Source organism: Rosa rugosa, chromosome 4, assembly GCF_958449725.1.
Source record: "Rosa rugosa chromosome 4, drRosRugo1.1, whole genome shotgun sequence".
Taxonomy (NCBI): domain Eukaryota; kingdom Viridiplantae; phylum Streptophyta; class Magnoliopsida; order Rosales; family Rosaceae; genus Rosa; species Rosa rugosa.
In genome coordinates, this window is record NC_084823.1 from 52,960,383 (window position 1) to 52,976,488 (window position 16,106).

Consider the following 16,106-nt stretch of genomic DNA (forward strand, 5'->3'; position numbering starts at 1 on the left):
GTTTCTTTCTTCAGGTTTTTGTCATTATATTTACTCACAAGCCCAAAACAATAGCTCTTTGAACATAGTGGAATTCATTACAGGGCTTTTGTGTCATGTGAATATACACAGATAGTAAACAAAGATGGAAACAAAACATTTCTGTGGTTTTTTTTTTTTTGGGCTTCACTGTATGAAAGAGTAATCAGTTTCCACAAGAAATATACAAGTTTTCCAAAGTCCTCCCTTTGTTTTCTTGGTCAATTTTTGAGCTAATGAAGTTTCCCTTCTTCTGAAAAGTACTTGAGCTAAAGATTGAAGCAATAACAGTACAGATGTACAGAACTCCTCAGCAAAAGTACAGAAGTTAAGGTTGTTTCACATCTCCAAACCATGAGCTATCAAATTCTATGGGCCGTGACTTGGTCTCTGACTCAGAGGTCACCAAACGCGTTGATTAATATATACAGCTCAGTTCATACGTCTGTATACCTAATTCCTCAGATCAACACACTAACACTAATTAAAGGGGAAAATAGGACTTAAGTAATGAAATAATGACAGGAAATGAGTAAACTAATCAAAGGAACGTGAAGGCCACACGCCTTTAATATAATCTATGCAATTTAGGCTGAAAATGTAGCCTAATCAACAATGAATTATGACTCAAAGTCTCCAAGTCCTAGTCTTTAGTCTTTCAGCTGAGTCATTCTCATTTAATAATTTCTCACTTCATACATGAGGAAATTTCCAAAATTTCCAAGCTTTAACCTTTACTTAGAGTCGCAGCTCTCATTAGTCCTCAAAATGCAAGATGATAAAATCCATAAGCATCATAATTAATAAACTAATGACCAATGTTTACCAACTTGAAAGCACAAGATTCTCTTCGCACACAAATTTCCACAACACTCTAAATCTCATCAATCAAGTCTATATATAAACGAAGCATATACCACAGCCAAAGCATAACAACACAATATTCTATACCATGTCATCACCTACCTCTTACCTCCTCATAGCTCTTCTCTTGCTCTTCTTCGTTAACTTCCATGGAAGCAAAGCCAACTTTTTGGCCTCCACAAATTGCCCCATATACAGTTGTGATAACGAGCTTGATTTTCACTACCCTTTTTGGAAAATCGAAGACTCCACAGCCCATCAACATTGTGGATACCCTGGTTTTGGTCTAACATGCTCAGATTCTGGAGAGCCTATACTGACTCTACCAAAAGATTCATTCATTGTTAAAGACATAAACTTTACTACATCCACCATCACCCTTGTTGACATTGACGTTGTTAATCAAACATGCCCTAGGGCAAGACACACTATGAGTGTAGGCACGCTCCCATTGGATTACTCCCCATTGGATGTGAACCTGAGCTTCTACTTCAACTGCACTTCCTTTCCTGATCCTGTTGTGCCTCCCATAACCTGCTTGGGATCGCACGGTACCAAAAAGTCTTATGTTATCACGGAGGGAGAGGAACCAGATGGGTTTGATTGGTCGGAATATTGTGCGGAGAATGTGGTGGTGACTGTGAAAAAAACAGAGGAGATTACTAGAAGTATTGGCGAGTTGGTTGATGCATTTGGAGTGGCCATGAACGATGGGTTTGTGCTTAACTGGACCATGGCTAAGGAGTGCGGTTCCTGTGAGACTAATGGTGGGTTCTGTGGCTACAAGAACACTGCGCCAGAGATTCTGTGCTTTTGCAAAGATGGTAGTATTGGTACCACAAGCAATGGCCTCTGCAACAAAGGTATGGTTACCTTGATCCTTTTTTTAACTATTGAGATTAGTGGTTTGCTTGGGCCGAAGACAATATATAGCCCAGTTTTGGTATGGGCTCGTGTTTGGTTTCTACTCTTGTTTGGGTCATATTGATTGGCTTGCTTATGTTCATTGGGCTGGATGGCTTTAGGTCCAATGTCTATGGTTTTACTCAGTTTTAGTTGACTTTCCCTTTGCCCTACGTTTTAGTTACGTACAGTCGTACATTAGTGTTTATGCGGGTTTTAGAGCCGAATACATTTCCAAACTAATGAGGTAATGTGACTTGGATTTGTAGACTCTTTTTACGTTTAACTTGGAGTGTGAATTATGCTTCTAAGAAGTTGAATCGCATACTAACTTAGATTTATATTTTTGTTAATTTAGTTTTCATTGACCATTAGTTTAACGACTCTCAGTGCATTCAACATGAAATTTATGATAAATTACAATTTTCATTAAAAACATCTCTGCATTTAGATGTCCACATAGTCCCCCTCCATGCTTATCCATCCTAGTAACAACCTTAATCACACAATTCCACGACATGTAAATAGGCGTTTGAATTTTAAACAACGATTTACCATTCCATCTCTATTTAGGAATAGCTCGCTATTCTCAAGTTTGAGGTTCTTTTTTAATACTATTCCATCTCTACTTGTTTCTTCCAACAAAAATAAATGTTTTAACTACATAATGTTAAGGGGTCTAATCTTTATCTAGAATGTCTAGGTCCTTTTTGTGTTTGGTCATAATCTCACATATACAAAACTACTATTTTAATTTACATCTACAAAATGCATGGGATGACTAAGAAGATCAAGACGGATCAAAAGAAAATTATCAACAAAGAATAAATAAATAGCAAGATGTTGATTGTTATAATAGAAACTGCTATTAGATTAGTACTAGTTGGTTTGTCCAGGCAAGATTTGTAACGATCCTGATCTACTTATGATATGGCATGCCTCTTGCCTAGTTGCCTTAGTCGCCTAGCAAATTTGTTGAACATGATTTTTTTTTTTAAAAGGTTCTTGAACATGTTTAGCTTTTGGACATTTCTTTTTTATTTATTTATTTTAATAAAAAAACACAAATTGCAAATGGACGCCAACAATGGACCCTTGACCAGTCATAGCTAGCCCTACTTCTCCACGCATAAACATACAGAATAAGGGACTCCCATGCCTATCAATGAGGTCAGTAAAGTGAGTTGCACACAAAATATATATAGCATATGCCTCAATTAGATACATCCCGATGGGAAATTTCCAAGACAAAATGCATATGTAGAGGTCAAAATTATACGTCTAGCTCCTCTCCCTTCAGAGAAATCCACCTAATTATCTTGGACGTCAAACCAGATTATTAGTCTGCCTGCATGTTTGACATTTCGAATTACGACTATATATTGCATCACAGTTGCTTTCAATCTGTCATTTTGAACCAATATTATAGGGAATTCACCCAAATTAATTATCAAACAGAAACTCATCTCTATCTTAGCTAGCTCATGGTCTCACCCTTTTCTTTTCTCCATGATCTTCTACGAATGACCATGCCTAATAATCATCATCTCTTCCTAAGATCACCACCCATCATCATCATCATCATCTTCTTCTTCTTCTGGGCTCGCTGCGAAGACGATCCCCAATATTACACACGGTGCAAGCCACCTTTCAATTGTGGTAACCTCACAAACATATCCTACCCTTTCTGGGGAGGACCCAATCGCCCCAAAGAGTGCGGTCGCTTAGGCTTCGAGCTCACCAACTGCGAAGACGAAACTCAATTCCCTCACATAGTAATAGAAAAGCTAGAATTTCATGTGTCCAACATCAACAGCCAAGAGCTCTTTCACACCATGACAATCGCTCGCTCCGACCTCTTGGATAGTCCTTGTACTGACCACCTCGTCAACACCACTCTCGACTACAACCGTTTCTCTTATGTCCAAACTGTTCGCAACCTCACCTTGTACTACGGCTGCCTCCCTCAAAATGAAACTGTCCTCAACAATTTTACGTGCAAAATAGACGGCACAGCTAAGGATAGAAATATTTCGTACTACGTGGATGATTCACTCTCAAGGGTTGATGTTCCTGGCCGACCCACATGTTCTATCAAAATTCTAGTCCCCATTTTTTGGGAGGGCTTTGATGTTATGCCAGACAATGCAACGGAAGAAGTGGAAAAAGTTTTGAAGCGAGGGTTTCAGGTTGAGTACAGCGCGGATTGGGATCTCTGTAGGTTATGCATGAACTCTAATGGCACCTGTGGATCGAACGCAACGACGGATTCGTTTCTCTGCCTTTGCGGGGATCGTCCTTCCAATTCTAGTACTTGTCCAATTGCTCATGGTACGCACATCTGTTTATTTTGGGTTTGATTGGTTAACTTTGTTTGCTAGATGATTATATATGCATTAGAAAAATCCATGTTCATAATTATTGAAGGACTTGGTAGGATTAAGATTAGGGATAGTATGTAATTGTTGAATTTGCACATTGTACGTGTAAGGAACCCTTGATTAATTAGTCAAAGTTAGACCACTTCAATTATATATGAAACCCAGCCCGCATTAGAAGAAATGATTAAGTAGCCTAAAATATCTGAATTTTTTAAGCATATGACCTTCCTCAGTTGCTAGTTGGTTCATTAGTTAAGTTCTAACTGCTCTCTCACTGTATTGATTAGAAAATCTAAGAATTTTATAGCTTTTGGCTACTTCAGAGGTTTAGCTTATCATGAGGGTTTTAGCTTTGGATGGGGGAAACAAAATAGGGTTTTGGCTCTGCTGTGGAAAGATCCAGTTACAGTTACTAAACCTATGAAGTTAATTAGCTTGGTCTTAGGATGCAATGGGTTTAATCCTTTACGAAAATTATATCTTAATAAATTAGGCTTCCCAAGTCATCTAAAATACAAAGACATTTCGCTAATAACCCCCTCCCAAGTACACAAAGACACCAGATATCCTTGATGCTGGTTTGACTGGTCATCACCTCAATTCTTAGAACAAGTCAACGGTCAACGGAGGAGGAAGCAACACGTTCAATCTGGCGTCTCTTGGAGAGAAGAGGGTTCACACTTCCATCCACACTTCAATCACATCAACCCAAACCTCATAAGAGCTGGGCTTGGGCCCTATTCTGTACTGGGCCTAACCCACCCCAATCCTAGCCCAACTTGTAGTCGTGTATTCTTGAACATAAATGATAACAATTCTAGCACAAGCATTAATTCGATTCTGTGCACGTCTCTATCATCCATTCTTGGATCAACATTTTTCCTCTGTTACTTTTCAGGCATGCAAAACCCTAAAGTCCCTATCCTTTGTACACTTTCGGTTTAACCAACCACAACTCCGAAAGCTAAGTCGTCCACCCATAACACACATTTCACCGTCACTCTATTCTATACCTCAAAAAAGAAGAAGAAACTTATTGCCAAAGTTTTGGTCCTCTTTTGGCCAAGTTCGGACCAGAAGGTCTGAAGCTGTAATCATTTTCGACATAGTTGCTCATCCTTTGCCATATGAAACGTCACCAAAGTCTTTGCTGTTGCTTAATTCTTTATTCTTGTTTTCAAACTCTAAGTAGACAAAAACCAAAGCATACCTACCACCAAGAAATTTCCCACTATATGCTAACTTGCTCACCTTTCTTTCCACAAATTCACTACCTGCTTTCTTTCTTCTTTGTTTTTCTCTCAATTTCTGGATCATGAACCCCAAAATGAATCCCTTCCATTTATGTGTTTTTAGTATCATCTTCACAACCTTAGTCAGTCTAGCCTTTTCTGTAGACTCTAGCTACTACGAGGCTTGCAAGCCTCAAACATGTGGGAATGGTCCGAATATAAGCTACCCTTTTTGGCTTTCGGATCAACAAGAATCCTATTGTGGCTATCCTAGTTTCAAGCTAGCTTGCAAGGACAAAAATCCAACACTTACTATTTCTGATGATGATTATATCATCAAAGAAATCTTTTACTCAAACCATTCGTTTCTCGTGGCCAATGGTGCTGTGTATGAAGATGAATGTCCCCTTCCTCTACACAGCTTCATCCTCGATCGAACACCTTTCAATTATAGTTCCAATCATGTTGATTTTTCCTTGTTCTACAACTGTTCCCAAGAACCTGTGAACAACATGCTTACATATTCTATTACATGTGGAAGCAATTCCACACTTCATTCTTTTGCTACTATTCACGAAGAGGTATTGCAGTACACGAACCAAACATTATTAGACTCATGCAAGTCTTCGGTTGTTTTACCTTTGGATTATCATGAGGCTGGTGGTGTGAATACCTGGTTGAAAATGAATTATACTGAAATCTTGAAGATGGGGTTTGTTTTGAATTGGACTGCACAAAATTGCAGCAATTGTGAGATGAGCGGTGGGCGCTGTGGATTCGATAACAATGAATTTGTCTGTTTTTGCAGTGATAGACCTCATGAAAAAACCTGTGATGATGGTACTTGTGTAGCAACATTTTCATTGTTTAGTAATTGTTAAGTTTTCAGAAAACAGAGTTCTCATTTCTGTAGTAGTACTTCGTTTGTAGCATGGATGAGAGTGGGTATCTTCAAGGCCTATATTCGTAACTTTTATTTAAGGTTTGTATACTTATATTCTAAGAATGCTGCTTCTTTGATTGCTTTGCAGACTCTAGGTTCAACTGGAAATTGAAGGTTGTCGTAGGTAACATCCGCAATCCCTTTATTCTTCAGCTGTTTAATGTTCTCCAAGCTCATATGATTCTTAATTGCAAGTTTGCTACTTATTAGAGTGAGCTCACCATTTTCTCTTCAGGTCTTTGCTCGGTTATTGGAACTGTAGCCGTAATGTGCTTCATTTTCTTTATATGGCGACGCCGCAACAGAAATCGATATGGTCCATCATCCTATGCATCTCGAAGCATCTATTCTAAAAGCTATTCCAGAAGTGATACTGAGAAGGGAAGTGCATACCTTGGAGTTCATGTCTTCACCTACAAGGAACTTGAACAAGCAACAAACTATTTCGACTCATCAAGAGAAATTGGGGATGGAGGCTTTGGCACAGTGTACTATGGTAAACTAATAATCAACATCCTTCATCTTCAAGATCAAAAAGTTGTGTATTAACCATTATATATATGAACCTCCTTGTTCATTGTGGTTTTCTTAAACAGGAAAAGTTCGTGATGGGCGATCAGTTGCTGTCAAGCGTCTTTATGAAACCAATTGCAAGAGAGTTGAGCAGTTCATGAATGAAATTGAGATTTTAGCTCGCCTACGCCACCAAAACCTTGTCTTACTCTATGGATGCACCTCTCGGCACAGCCGTGAACTCCTCCTTGTATATGAATATGTTCCTAATGGAACTCTTGCTGATCATCTTCACGGTGGAAAAGCAAAACCCAGTGCACTGCCATGGCATACTCGAATCAACATTGCCGTAGAAACTGCAAGTGCATTGTCCTATCTTCACGCGTCTGAGATCATCCACCGTGATGTGAAAACCACTAACATTCTCCTTGACAACAATTTCTGTGTCAAAGTAGCAGATTTTGGACTGTCTCGTCTCTTCCCCACGGATGTCACCCATATCTCAACTGCTCCACAAGGAACTCCAGGTTATGTTGATCCCGATTATAATCAATGCTACCAGCTTACTGCGAAGAGTGATGTCTATAGCTTCGGTGTGGTCCTGGTTGAACTCATATCATCCTTGCCTGCTGTTGATATCACAAGGCATCGACAGGAGATCAATTTGTCGAACATGGCTATCAACAAAATTCAGAAACATGCATTGCATGAGCTAGTGGATCCATCCCTTGGGTATGAATCAGACTTTAAAGTAAGAAAAATGATCAATGCAGTGGCGGAATTAGCGTTTCGGTGCCTGCAAAATGAGACTGACATGAGACCTTCTATGGTTGATGTGGAAAATGAACTAAAGAGGATACAGAGTGATGATTTTAGTAAAGAAAAGGCAGAGGAAATTGATATTTCAGCTGATGATGTTGTGCTGTTAAAGAGTGGTCCTCTGCCACCTTCACCAGATTCTGTGACAATAAATTGGGTTAGCAAGTCTTCAACACCAAATGATAGCACTGGTTAAACGTTTCCTTCAAGTTATCGATGATATCATTGTCATTCTCCTTTCATCTATTAAACATGTGATTTGTTGAATGAGATGTAAATATATGTTTCGTTTGAACTTCCAACTGGCTAATCTGTGTAAGATCTGAAGAGGTATGGTAAGGTCCATGTATAGCGGAGTTAGGCAACATGACTAATCTGTTTTCTTTGAACTTTCCACTGGCTAATCTTTGTAAAAGATTCATTGCTTTATTTGTTATACAAGTTTTCTAGTAGCAAGCCATCCAGTGAAGAAATTGTTTTTTCCTAGAACATATGACAGTAACTTAAATGAAGGTTGATAGAAAATCTTTCTTGCTTTTCAGCGAAAGAATCAGATCTGTGAGTTCATCTATAAGAGTAAATACTCAGAACTTACAATTAGCAAAAGTAAAGTAGATAACTGCATTCATAACAATTCATTTCTTAAAAAGGTAGACAACCAGAACAGAAACTGCAAAACAGACTACATTACCTGATTGCCATGTCATAATTTTCATTTCTTAAAAAGGATATTTTCAAACTAGACTGCAAAACTCTATAAAATGCAGATTGCAGTGTTGTAGGTTTTATAGGGTTTTGTATAGTAGCTAATTTCTGATATTGTGCAAGTAAATTACTTCACTTCTCACATGAACAATAAAAAGTACAAGACAAGATAAAAGCTCTGACAAGTGATAAATGTATAAAGGAAAAGACTATTACTTAAATGCTCTTTATATAGCAAGGTAGTGAATAATCAAATATACATCCAGTAATCAAGAAAATATCAACTTAATGTTGATAAGGTGGAAGATTCTGGTGGTGATCTTACAGGAGAAGATAGGACAGGCTTTGGTGGTATTTGCAAGGCTTCAGTGCTTCCTTCCGACATTTCAATCACTATACTCATGGGTGGTCTATCAGATGGCCTTGTCTGTATGCACCACAATCCCACTAAGATCATCTTCCTCGCAATTTCCTTTTCCTCTTCAGTCACTGCATTGAGCAAGCAGAAATTGCTGCCCTGCTCGAAATTCTAATAAACCCAATCTGGAAAATAAAATTCACTAGTGCGGCTTACTTCAACATTATTTCTTCCTCCAACCATCTCCAGAATCATCATTCCATAACTATAGACATCGGACTTGGCAGAGACTCTTCCAAAGTTTCTGAAGAACACTTCTGGAGCTATATACCCTTTGTCCCTCTAGCATCCAACATTGAAATAATGCTCTCCTTACTTGTACAAAGTTTAGAAAGACCAAAGTCAGAAATCTTTGGGAAAAAGCTTTCATCCAAAAGGATATTATGTGGTTTTATGTCAAAGTGCAGCATTCGTGTGTTGCACCCACGGTGCAAGTACTCCAACCCTTGAGCTATGCCAATAGAAATTTGAAAGAGTCTTTCCGATTCCAAGTGTGGAGTAGTTTTCAAAGGATTACTGTCTGTATATATGAACTTCTCAAGTGATATTGGGCATGAACTCATAAATGAGCGCTTTTTTCTTACCTTCAAAGCAATACCCCAAAAGAGTGACAACATTAACATGGTAAGTTCTACTAATGCTTGCAACCTCATTAACAAAGTCCTCTCCATTCCTTTTGGATGCTTTAAGAACCTTCACAGCCACACGACAACCATTCAATAGCTTCCCTTCGTACACATCACCATAACCGCCTTGACCCAGTTTATCTTTAAATGAATTGGTCATTTTCCTTACATCCAAAAATTTGTATCTTTTTACTGCTAGAGGTCCAATGTTCTGAATGAAGGCCTTGGCATCTCCATTGTTATTTTCTCTAATCAGTGAAATCCCACGGAAGAGAATAACAAACACTAAGATACCAGTTCCTGCAATAGTAGCAACTGGCAGCAGAAAAATGAGATGTTTCAGGCATTAATGGTAATTCGTTGAACAATTTCAAGTACTCTCAAGAAAGAAAGAAGTTGCAAACTTGCAATTGATAATTAGATGAGCTTGAAAATACTAATCAGCTGGAGTAAAAGGGGATTGCTGATATTACCTACGCCTATGACAACCTTCAATCTCCAGTTGAACTTAATCATGACTGCAAAAGCGATCAAAGAAGCAGCATTCTTAGAATATATAAGTATACAAAACTAAAATAAAAGTAAAGAATATAATCCTTGAAGATATCCATTCTCATCTATACCAAGTAACTAGAAAAAAGATAGCTGTCTAAACAAAATATACTACATATGAACGAGGAATCTTTACTGTTATTTCTACAAATTTCAAGAACTACTAAAAGTGAAAATGCTAATACAGAAACATCATCTATCATCACAGGTTTTGAGATAATTGCTGCAAAATGAGACACATTCCTTGTTTTTGAATTCACAGCAACCACCACTTGTCTCATAGTTGCTACAACTCCATAGAAGGGTTGTTATTGATCAGAAAGCTAAAAAGAGTAACAGATATTTGGACCATTTTGACATGCTTAAGGCTCGCGTGACTTTGCAGTTTGAGTACATGTAGCTTTGGAGGAAAGGTTTGATTGGCTAAAGTTGTGAAGATGATTGTTTCAACACATATGGAAAGGTATTATTTTCGATTTCAAGTAGCTTTGGAGGAGATTCATTGAGGTGGATGTTCAAGAGACGGATGGAAAAACAGAGAAGCGTGAAAAATTCATGCCAGGTCTAACAAGTGCCTGAACTTTTTGGCCAAACAAGACCTTGAGGCTCATACACTCAAAATTGGATGTTCTCCTCATGGCTCATACGCTGATTGTGCAGTTGATTGAAAAGGAGTCAGACATGTGAAGTGGGACATTTGAGAATAGCTCCCCATTCTCTTGGAGCCCCTCCCGTTCAATTATAACTACATATTTTAGTTCTCGGCCGGAAATTTCAACTAATGGATGAAGTGGGAAAGGAGCTCCAGTCTATTTACACCAGGCATCTTAACTCCTAGCTGTTTCTTTCTTCAGGTTTTTGTCAGTGTATTTACTCACAAGCCCAAAACAATAGCTATTTGAACATTGTTGAATTCATTACACACTATCTGATTGTGTTATTTGAATATACACGGACAGTATTCAAAGATTGAAACAAAACATTTCTGTGTTTTTTTTTTTTTGGCTTCAGTATATGAAAGACTAATCAGTTTCCACATGATATATACAAGTCTTCCAAGGTCCTGCCTTACTTTTCTTAGTCAATTTCTGAGCTAATGAAGTTTCCCTACTTCTGAAAAGTATTTTAGCTAAAGATTGAAGCCACAAGAAACTAACAGTACAGTAGTACAGAAGTTAAGGTTGTTTCACACCTCCAAACCATGAACTATCAAATTGACAAATTCTATGGGCCGTGACTTGGTCTCTGACTCAGAGATCGCCAAACGCCTTGATTATTCAGACTCTGTACCTAATTTCTCATCTCAACACTCTTAACACTTATTAAAGGAGAAAATAGGACTTGAGCAATGCACTAATGACAGAAAATTGAGTAAACTAATCAACTGAACATGAATGCCACACGCCCTTAATATAATTGATGCAACTGAAGCTGATGTAATATGTTGCCTAATCTACAATGACTCATGACTCAAAAGTCTCCAAGTCTTAGTCTTTAGTCTTTGAGCTGAATCAGTCTCATTTCATAATTTCTCAGTTCATACATGAGGATATTTCCAAGCTTTAACCTTTACTTAGAGTCCCAGCTCCACGTCAGTCCTCAAAATGCATTATCACAAAACCCATCAACATCACAATTAATAAACTAACTTGAATGCATAAGATTCTATTCACACACAAATTTCCACAACAGTCTAATCTCATCAATCAAGTCTATTTATAAACTAATTAAGCATATACCATAGCCAAAGCATAACAACACAATATTCTAAACCATGTCATCACCTATCTCTTACCTCCTTGCAGCTCTTCTCTCACTCTTGTTATTCAACTTCCATGGAAGCAAAGCCAACTTTGTACCCACAAAAAATTGCCCCATATACAATTGTAGTAATGGCCCTGATTTTCACTACCCTTTTTGGAAAATTGAAGACTCCACCGCCGATCAATATTGTGGTTACCCTGGTTTTGGTCTCAATTGCTCAGAGTCCGGAGAGCCAATACTCAGTCTCCCAAATAATGACTCCTATTATGTGAAAGGCATAAACTTTATTGATTCCACCATCACCCTTGTTTACATCGACGTCTTCGATCAACAATGCCCTAAGCCGAGACACAGTATGAGTGTAGGCACGCTCCCATTGGATTATTCCCCATTGGATGTGAACCTGAGCTTCTACTTCAACTGCACTTCCTTTCCTGGTCCTGCTGTGCCTCCCATAACCTGCTTGGGATTAGATGGTACCAAAAAGTTTTATGTTTTCAAGGAGGGAGAGCAGCCAGGTGGGTTTGATTGGTCTGAAAGTTGTGAGGAGAATGTGGTGGTGACTGTGATGAAGAGTAAGGAGCTTTATATTGATGTGTTGACTGGTGCTTTTGGAGGGCTTATGAAGCAGGGGTTTGTGCTTAACTGGACCACGGCGAAGGAGTGCGCTTCGTGTGAGAGTGGTGGTGGTATGTGTGGGTACAACCCCACTAAAGCTGATGAGTTTCTCTGCTTCTGCAAATATAGTGATGGCCTATGCGAGAAGAAAGGTATGCCGTATGCTCCTTGTTCCTTAATCCTTTCGTTACTTTAAAATCTGCCCAGTTTTGGTATGCCTTCTGTTTGGTTTCTGCTCTTGTTTGGGTCCATATTGATGGGCTTGGGTATGTTCATTGGGCTGGATGGCTTTAGGTCCAATGTCTGTATAGGTTTAGGTTTTAGTTGACTTTTCCTTTGCCCTACGTTTGAGTTACACTTTTACGCGGGCTTTAGAGCCGAATGCAATGCATTTGTAGACTAAAGTTTGGAGAGTGAAATATATAATTAACTTCGTAGAAATCGCATTCTAGTACTTGCGATTTAGATTTTGGTTAATTTAATTTTTTATTATTTATTTATCTAAAGACTCTCAGTGTATTCAACATAACATAAATATCTCTTTATGATAAAAAAAAAAGAAAAAAAAAAAAAAGTAAAATGTCATCAACTTTTGTTTAATCTCTTCACCTGGATGTCCACATAGTCCCACTCCATGCTTATCCAGCCTAGTAACCTTAATCACACAATACCACGATATGTAAAAAGGGGGGTTTTAAATTTTAAACGTTATACCTATCCCTTACTCTATTTAGCAATAACTCACTATTTTCAAGTTTAAGGTTCTTGTGTAAATACCATTCCATCTCTACTTGTTTCTTCCAACTTTCAACAAACATAAATGTTTTAACTACGTAATGTTAAGGGGTCTAATCTTTATTTAGAATGTCTATGTCATTTTATTTTAATTTACTTCCATAAAATACATGGAATGACTAAGAAGATAGAGACAGATAATTGAAAGAATATTATTAACAAAAAAAAAAAAAAAAAGCAAGATGTTGATTGTTATAATAGAAACCTCTATTAGAATACTATTAGTTCGATTGTCCAGGCAAGATTTGTAACTGATCTACTTATGATATGGCATGCCTCTTGCGTAGCTGCCTTAATTAGTTGCCTAGCACATTTGTTGAACATATTTTTTTTTGAAATGGTTGTTGAACACTGCTTGAACATGATTAGCTTTTAGACTTTTTTTAAATTTTTTTTTAAACAAATTCCAAATGGACGTCAACAATGGACCCTTGACCAGTCATTTATAGCCCTACTCCTCCATATATAAACATACAGAATAAGGGACTCCCATGCCTATCAATGAGATCAGTAAAGTGTGCTGCACACAAAATATATATAGCATGCATGCCTCAATTAGATATAGCCCGATGGGAAATTTCCGAGACAAAATGCATGTGTAGAAGTCAAAATTATACCTCTCTTTTCCTCCAGAAAAATCCACCTACTTGGTTATTAGTCTGCCTGCATGTTTGATATTTCGAATTACGACTATATATTGCATCACAGTTGCTTTCAATTTGTCATTTTGAACCCATATTATAGGGAATTCACCCAAATTAGATATCAAACAGAAGCTCATCTCTATCTTAGCTGTAATGAAGCACATGTTCTATTGCAAAATCCGAGTCCCCATTTTCTGGGAGGGCTTTGATGTTATGCCAGACAATGCAACGGAAGAAGTGGAAAAAGTTTTGAAGCAATCAGAGTTGTGATATGTGAGTGGATGAGAGTGGATATCTAGTAGTACTTTTTCTGTAGCATGGATGAGAGTGGATATCTTCAAGGCCTATATTCATACTTTTATTTAAGGTTTGTATACTTATATTCTAAGAATGCTGCTTCTTTGATTGCTTTGCAGGCCCTAAGCTCAACCGGAGATTGAAGGTTGTCTTAGGTAATATCCGCAAACCCTTTATTCTTCAGCTGTTTAATGTTCTCCAAGCTCATATGATTCTTAATTGAAAGTTTGCTACTTCTTAGAGTGAGCTCGCCATTTTGTCTTCAGGCCTTTGCTCGGTTATTGGAACTATAGCTGTAATGTGCTTCATTTTTTTTATATGGCGACGCCGCAACAGAAATCAATGTGGTCCATCATCCTACGCATCTCGAATCATCTATTCTAAAAGCTATTCCAGAAGTGATACTGAGAAGGGAAGTGCATACACTGGAGTTCATGTATTCACCTACAATGAACTTGAACAAGCAACAAACTATTTCGATTCATCTAAAGAACTTGGTGGTGGAGGCTTTGGCAGAGTTTACTATGGTAAACTAATATTTAACGATTTTTTATCTTCAAGATCACAAAGTTGTGTTTTAACCATTATAATACGAACCTCGTTCATTATATATGGTTTTCTCAAACAGGAAAAGTCCGTGATGGGCGAGCAGTTGCTGTCAAGCGACTATATGAAACCAATTGCAGGAGAGTTGAGCAGTTCCTGAATGAAATTGAGATTTTAGCTCGCCTACGCCACCGAAACCTTGTGTTACTCTATGGATGCACCTCTCGTCACAGCCGTGAACTCCTCCTTGTCTACGAATATGTTCCCAATGGAACTCTTGCTGATCATCTTCATGGTGGAAAAGCAAAACCCGGTGCACTGCCATGGCATACTCGAATCAACATTGCCGTAGAAACTGCAAGTGCATTGTCCTATCTTCATGCGTCTGAGATCATCCACCGTGACGTGAAAACCACTAACATTCTTCTTGACAACAATTTCTGTGTCAAAGTAGCAGATTTTGGACTATCTCGTCTCTTCCCCACGGATGTCACCCATGTATCAACTGCTCCACAAGGAACTCCAGGTTATGTTGATCCTGATTATAACCAATGCTACCAGCTTACTATGAAGAGTGATGTCTATAGCTTCGGTGTGGTCCTGGTTGAACTCATATCATCCTTGCCTGCTGTTGATATCACAAGGCATCGACAGGAGATCAATTTGTCAAACATGGCTATCAACAAGATTCAGAAACATGCATTGCATGAGCTAGTGGATCCATCCGTGGGGTATGAATCGGACTTTAAAGTAAGAAAAATGATCAATGCAGTGGCGGAATTAGCGTTTCGGTGCCTGCAAAATGAAACCGACATGAGACCTTCTATGGTTGATGTGGAAAATGAACTAAAGAGGATACAGAGTGATGATTTTAGTAAAGAAAAGGCAGAGGAAATTGATATTTCAGCTGATGATGTTGTGCTGTTAAAGAGTGGTCCTTTGCCACCTTCACCAGATTCTGTGACAATAAATTGGGTTAGCATGTCTTCAACACCAAATGATAGCACTGCTTAAACTTTTCCTTCTAGTTATCTATGATACCATTGTCATTCTCCTTTCATCTATTAAACATGTGATTTGTTGAATGAGATGTAAATATTTGTTTCATTTGAACTTTCCACTGGCTAATCTGTGTAAGATCTGAAGAGGTATGCTAATTAAGGATTTAAGGTCCATGTATAGCGAAGTTGGGCTACATGACTAATCTGTTTTGTTTATAAGATTCATTGCTTTATTTGTAAAAGATTCATTGCTTTATTTGTTATACAAGTTTCTTATTAGCAAGCCATCCAGTGAAGAAATTGTTTTTTTTTTTTCTTATAACATATGACGGTAACTTTGTAAACCTGTCACCTGCTATTAAAATGAAAGCTGATAGAAAATCTTTCTTGCTTTTCAACGAGAGAATCATATCTATGTGAGTTCATCAGTAAGAGTAAACAATCAGAACTCACAATTAGCAAAAAAA

At 38.0% G+C, this 16,106-nt stretch overlaps 2 protein-coding genes and 1 pseudogene across 4 annotated transcripts; 2 read left to right on the plus strand and 1 right to left on the minus strand.

Annotated features, from left to right (window-relative positions):
• The first annotated feature begins 941 nt into the window (after positions 1-941).
• On the plus strand, positions 942-7,975 carry LOC133744109 (LEAF RUST 10 DISEASE-RESISTANCE LOCUS RECEPTOR-LIKE PROTEIN KINASE-like 1.2). Of its 3 annotated transcripts, none has more exons than XM_062172240.1 (4): positions 942-1,745; positions 6,430-6,465; positions 6,577-6,837; positions 6,938-7,975. In XM_062172240.1, exons 1-4 carry the CDS (start codon positions 971-973, stop codon positions 7,867-7,869), a joined length of 2,004 nt encoding a protein of 667 aa, XP_062028224.1. In that variant the 5' UTR covers positions 942-970; the 3' UTR covers positions 7,870-7,975. The 3 variants fall into 3 exon arrangements, with proteins under 3 accessions (XP_062028224.1, XP_062028223.1, XP_062028225.1); XM_062172239.1 differs by lacking the exon at positions 942-1,745 and adding an exon at positions 2,121-4,116; XM_062172241.1 differs by lacking the exon at positions 942-1,745 and adding an exon at positions 4,143-6,238.
• A 549-nt stretch (positions 7,976-8,524) lies between these two features.
• On the minus strand, positions 8,525-11,910 carry LOC133742305 (PR5-like receptor kinase; annotated as a pseudogene).
• Positions 11,222-15,745, plus strand: LOC133745012 (LEAF RUST 10 DISEASE-RESISTANCE LOCUS RECEPTOR-LIKE PROTEIN KINASE-like 1.2). Its single transcript, XM_062173017.1, has 4 exons — positions 11,222-12,508; positions 14,212-14,247; positions 14,359-14,619; positions 14,721-15,745. Exons 1-4 carry the CDS (start codon positions 11,749-11,751, stop codon positions 15,650-15,652), a joined length of 1,989 nt encoding a protein of 662 aa, XP_062029001.1. The 5' UTR covers positions 11,222-11,748; the 3' UTR covers positions 15,653-15,745.
• The last annotated feature ends 361 nt before the right edge of the window (positions 15,746-16,106 follow it).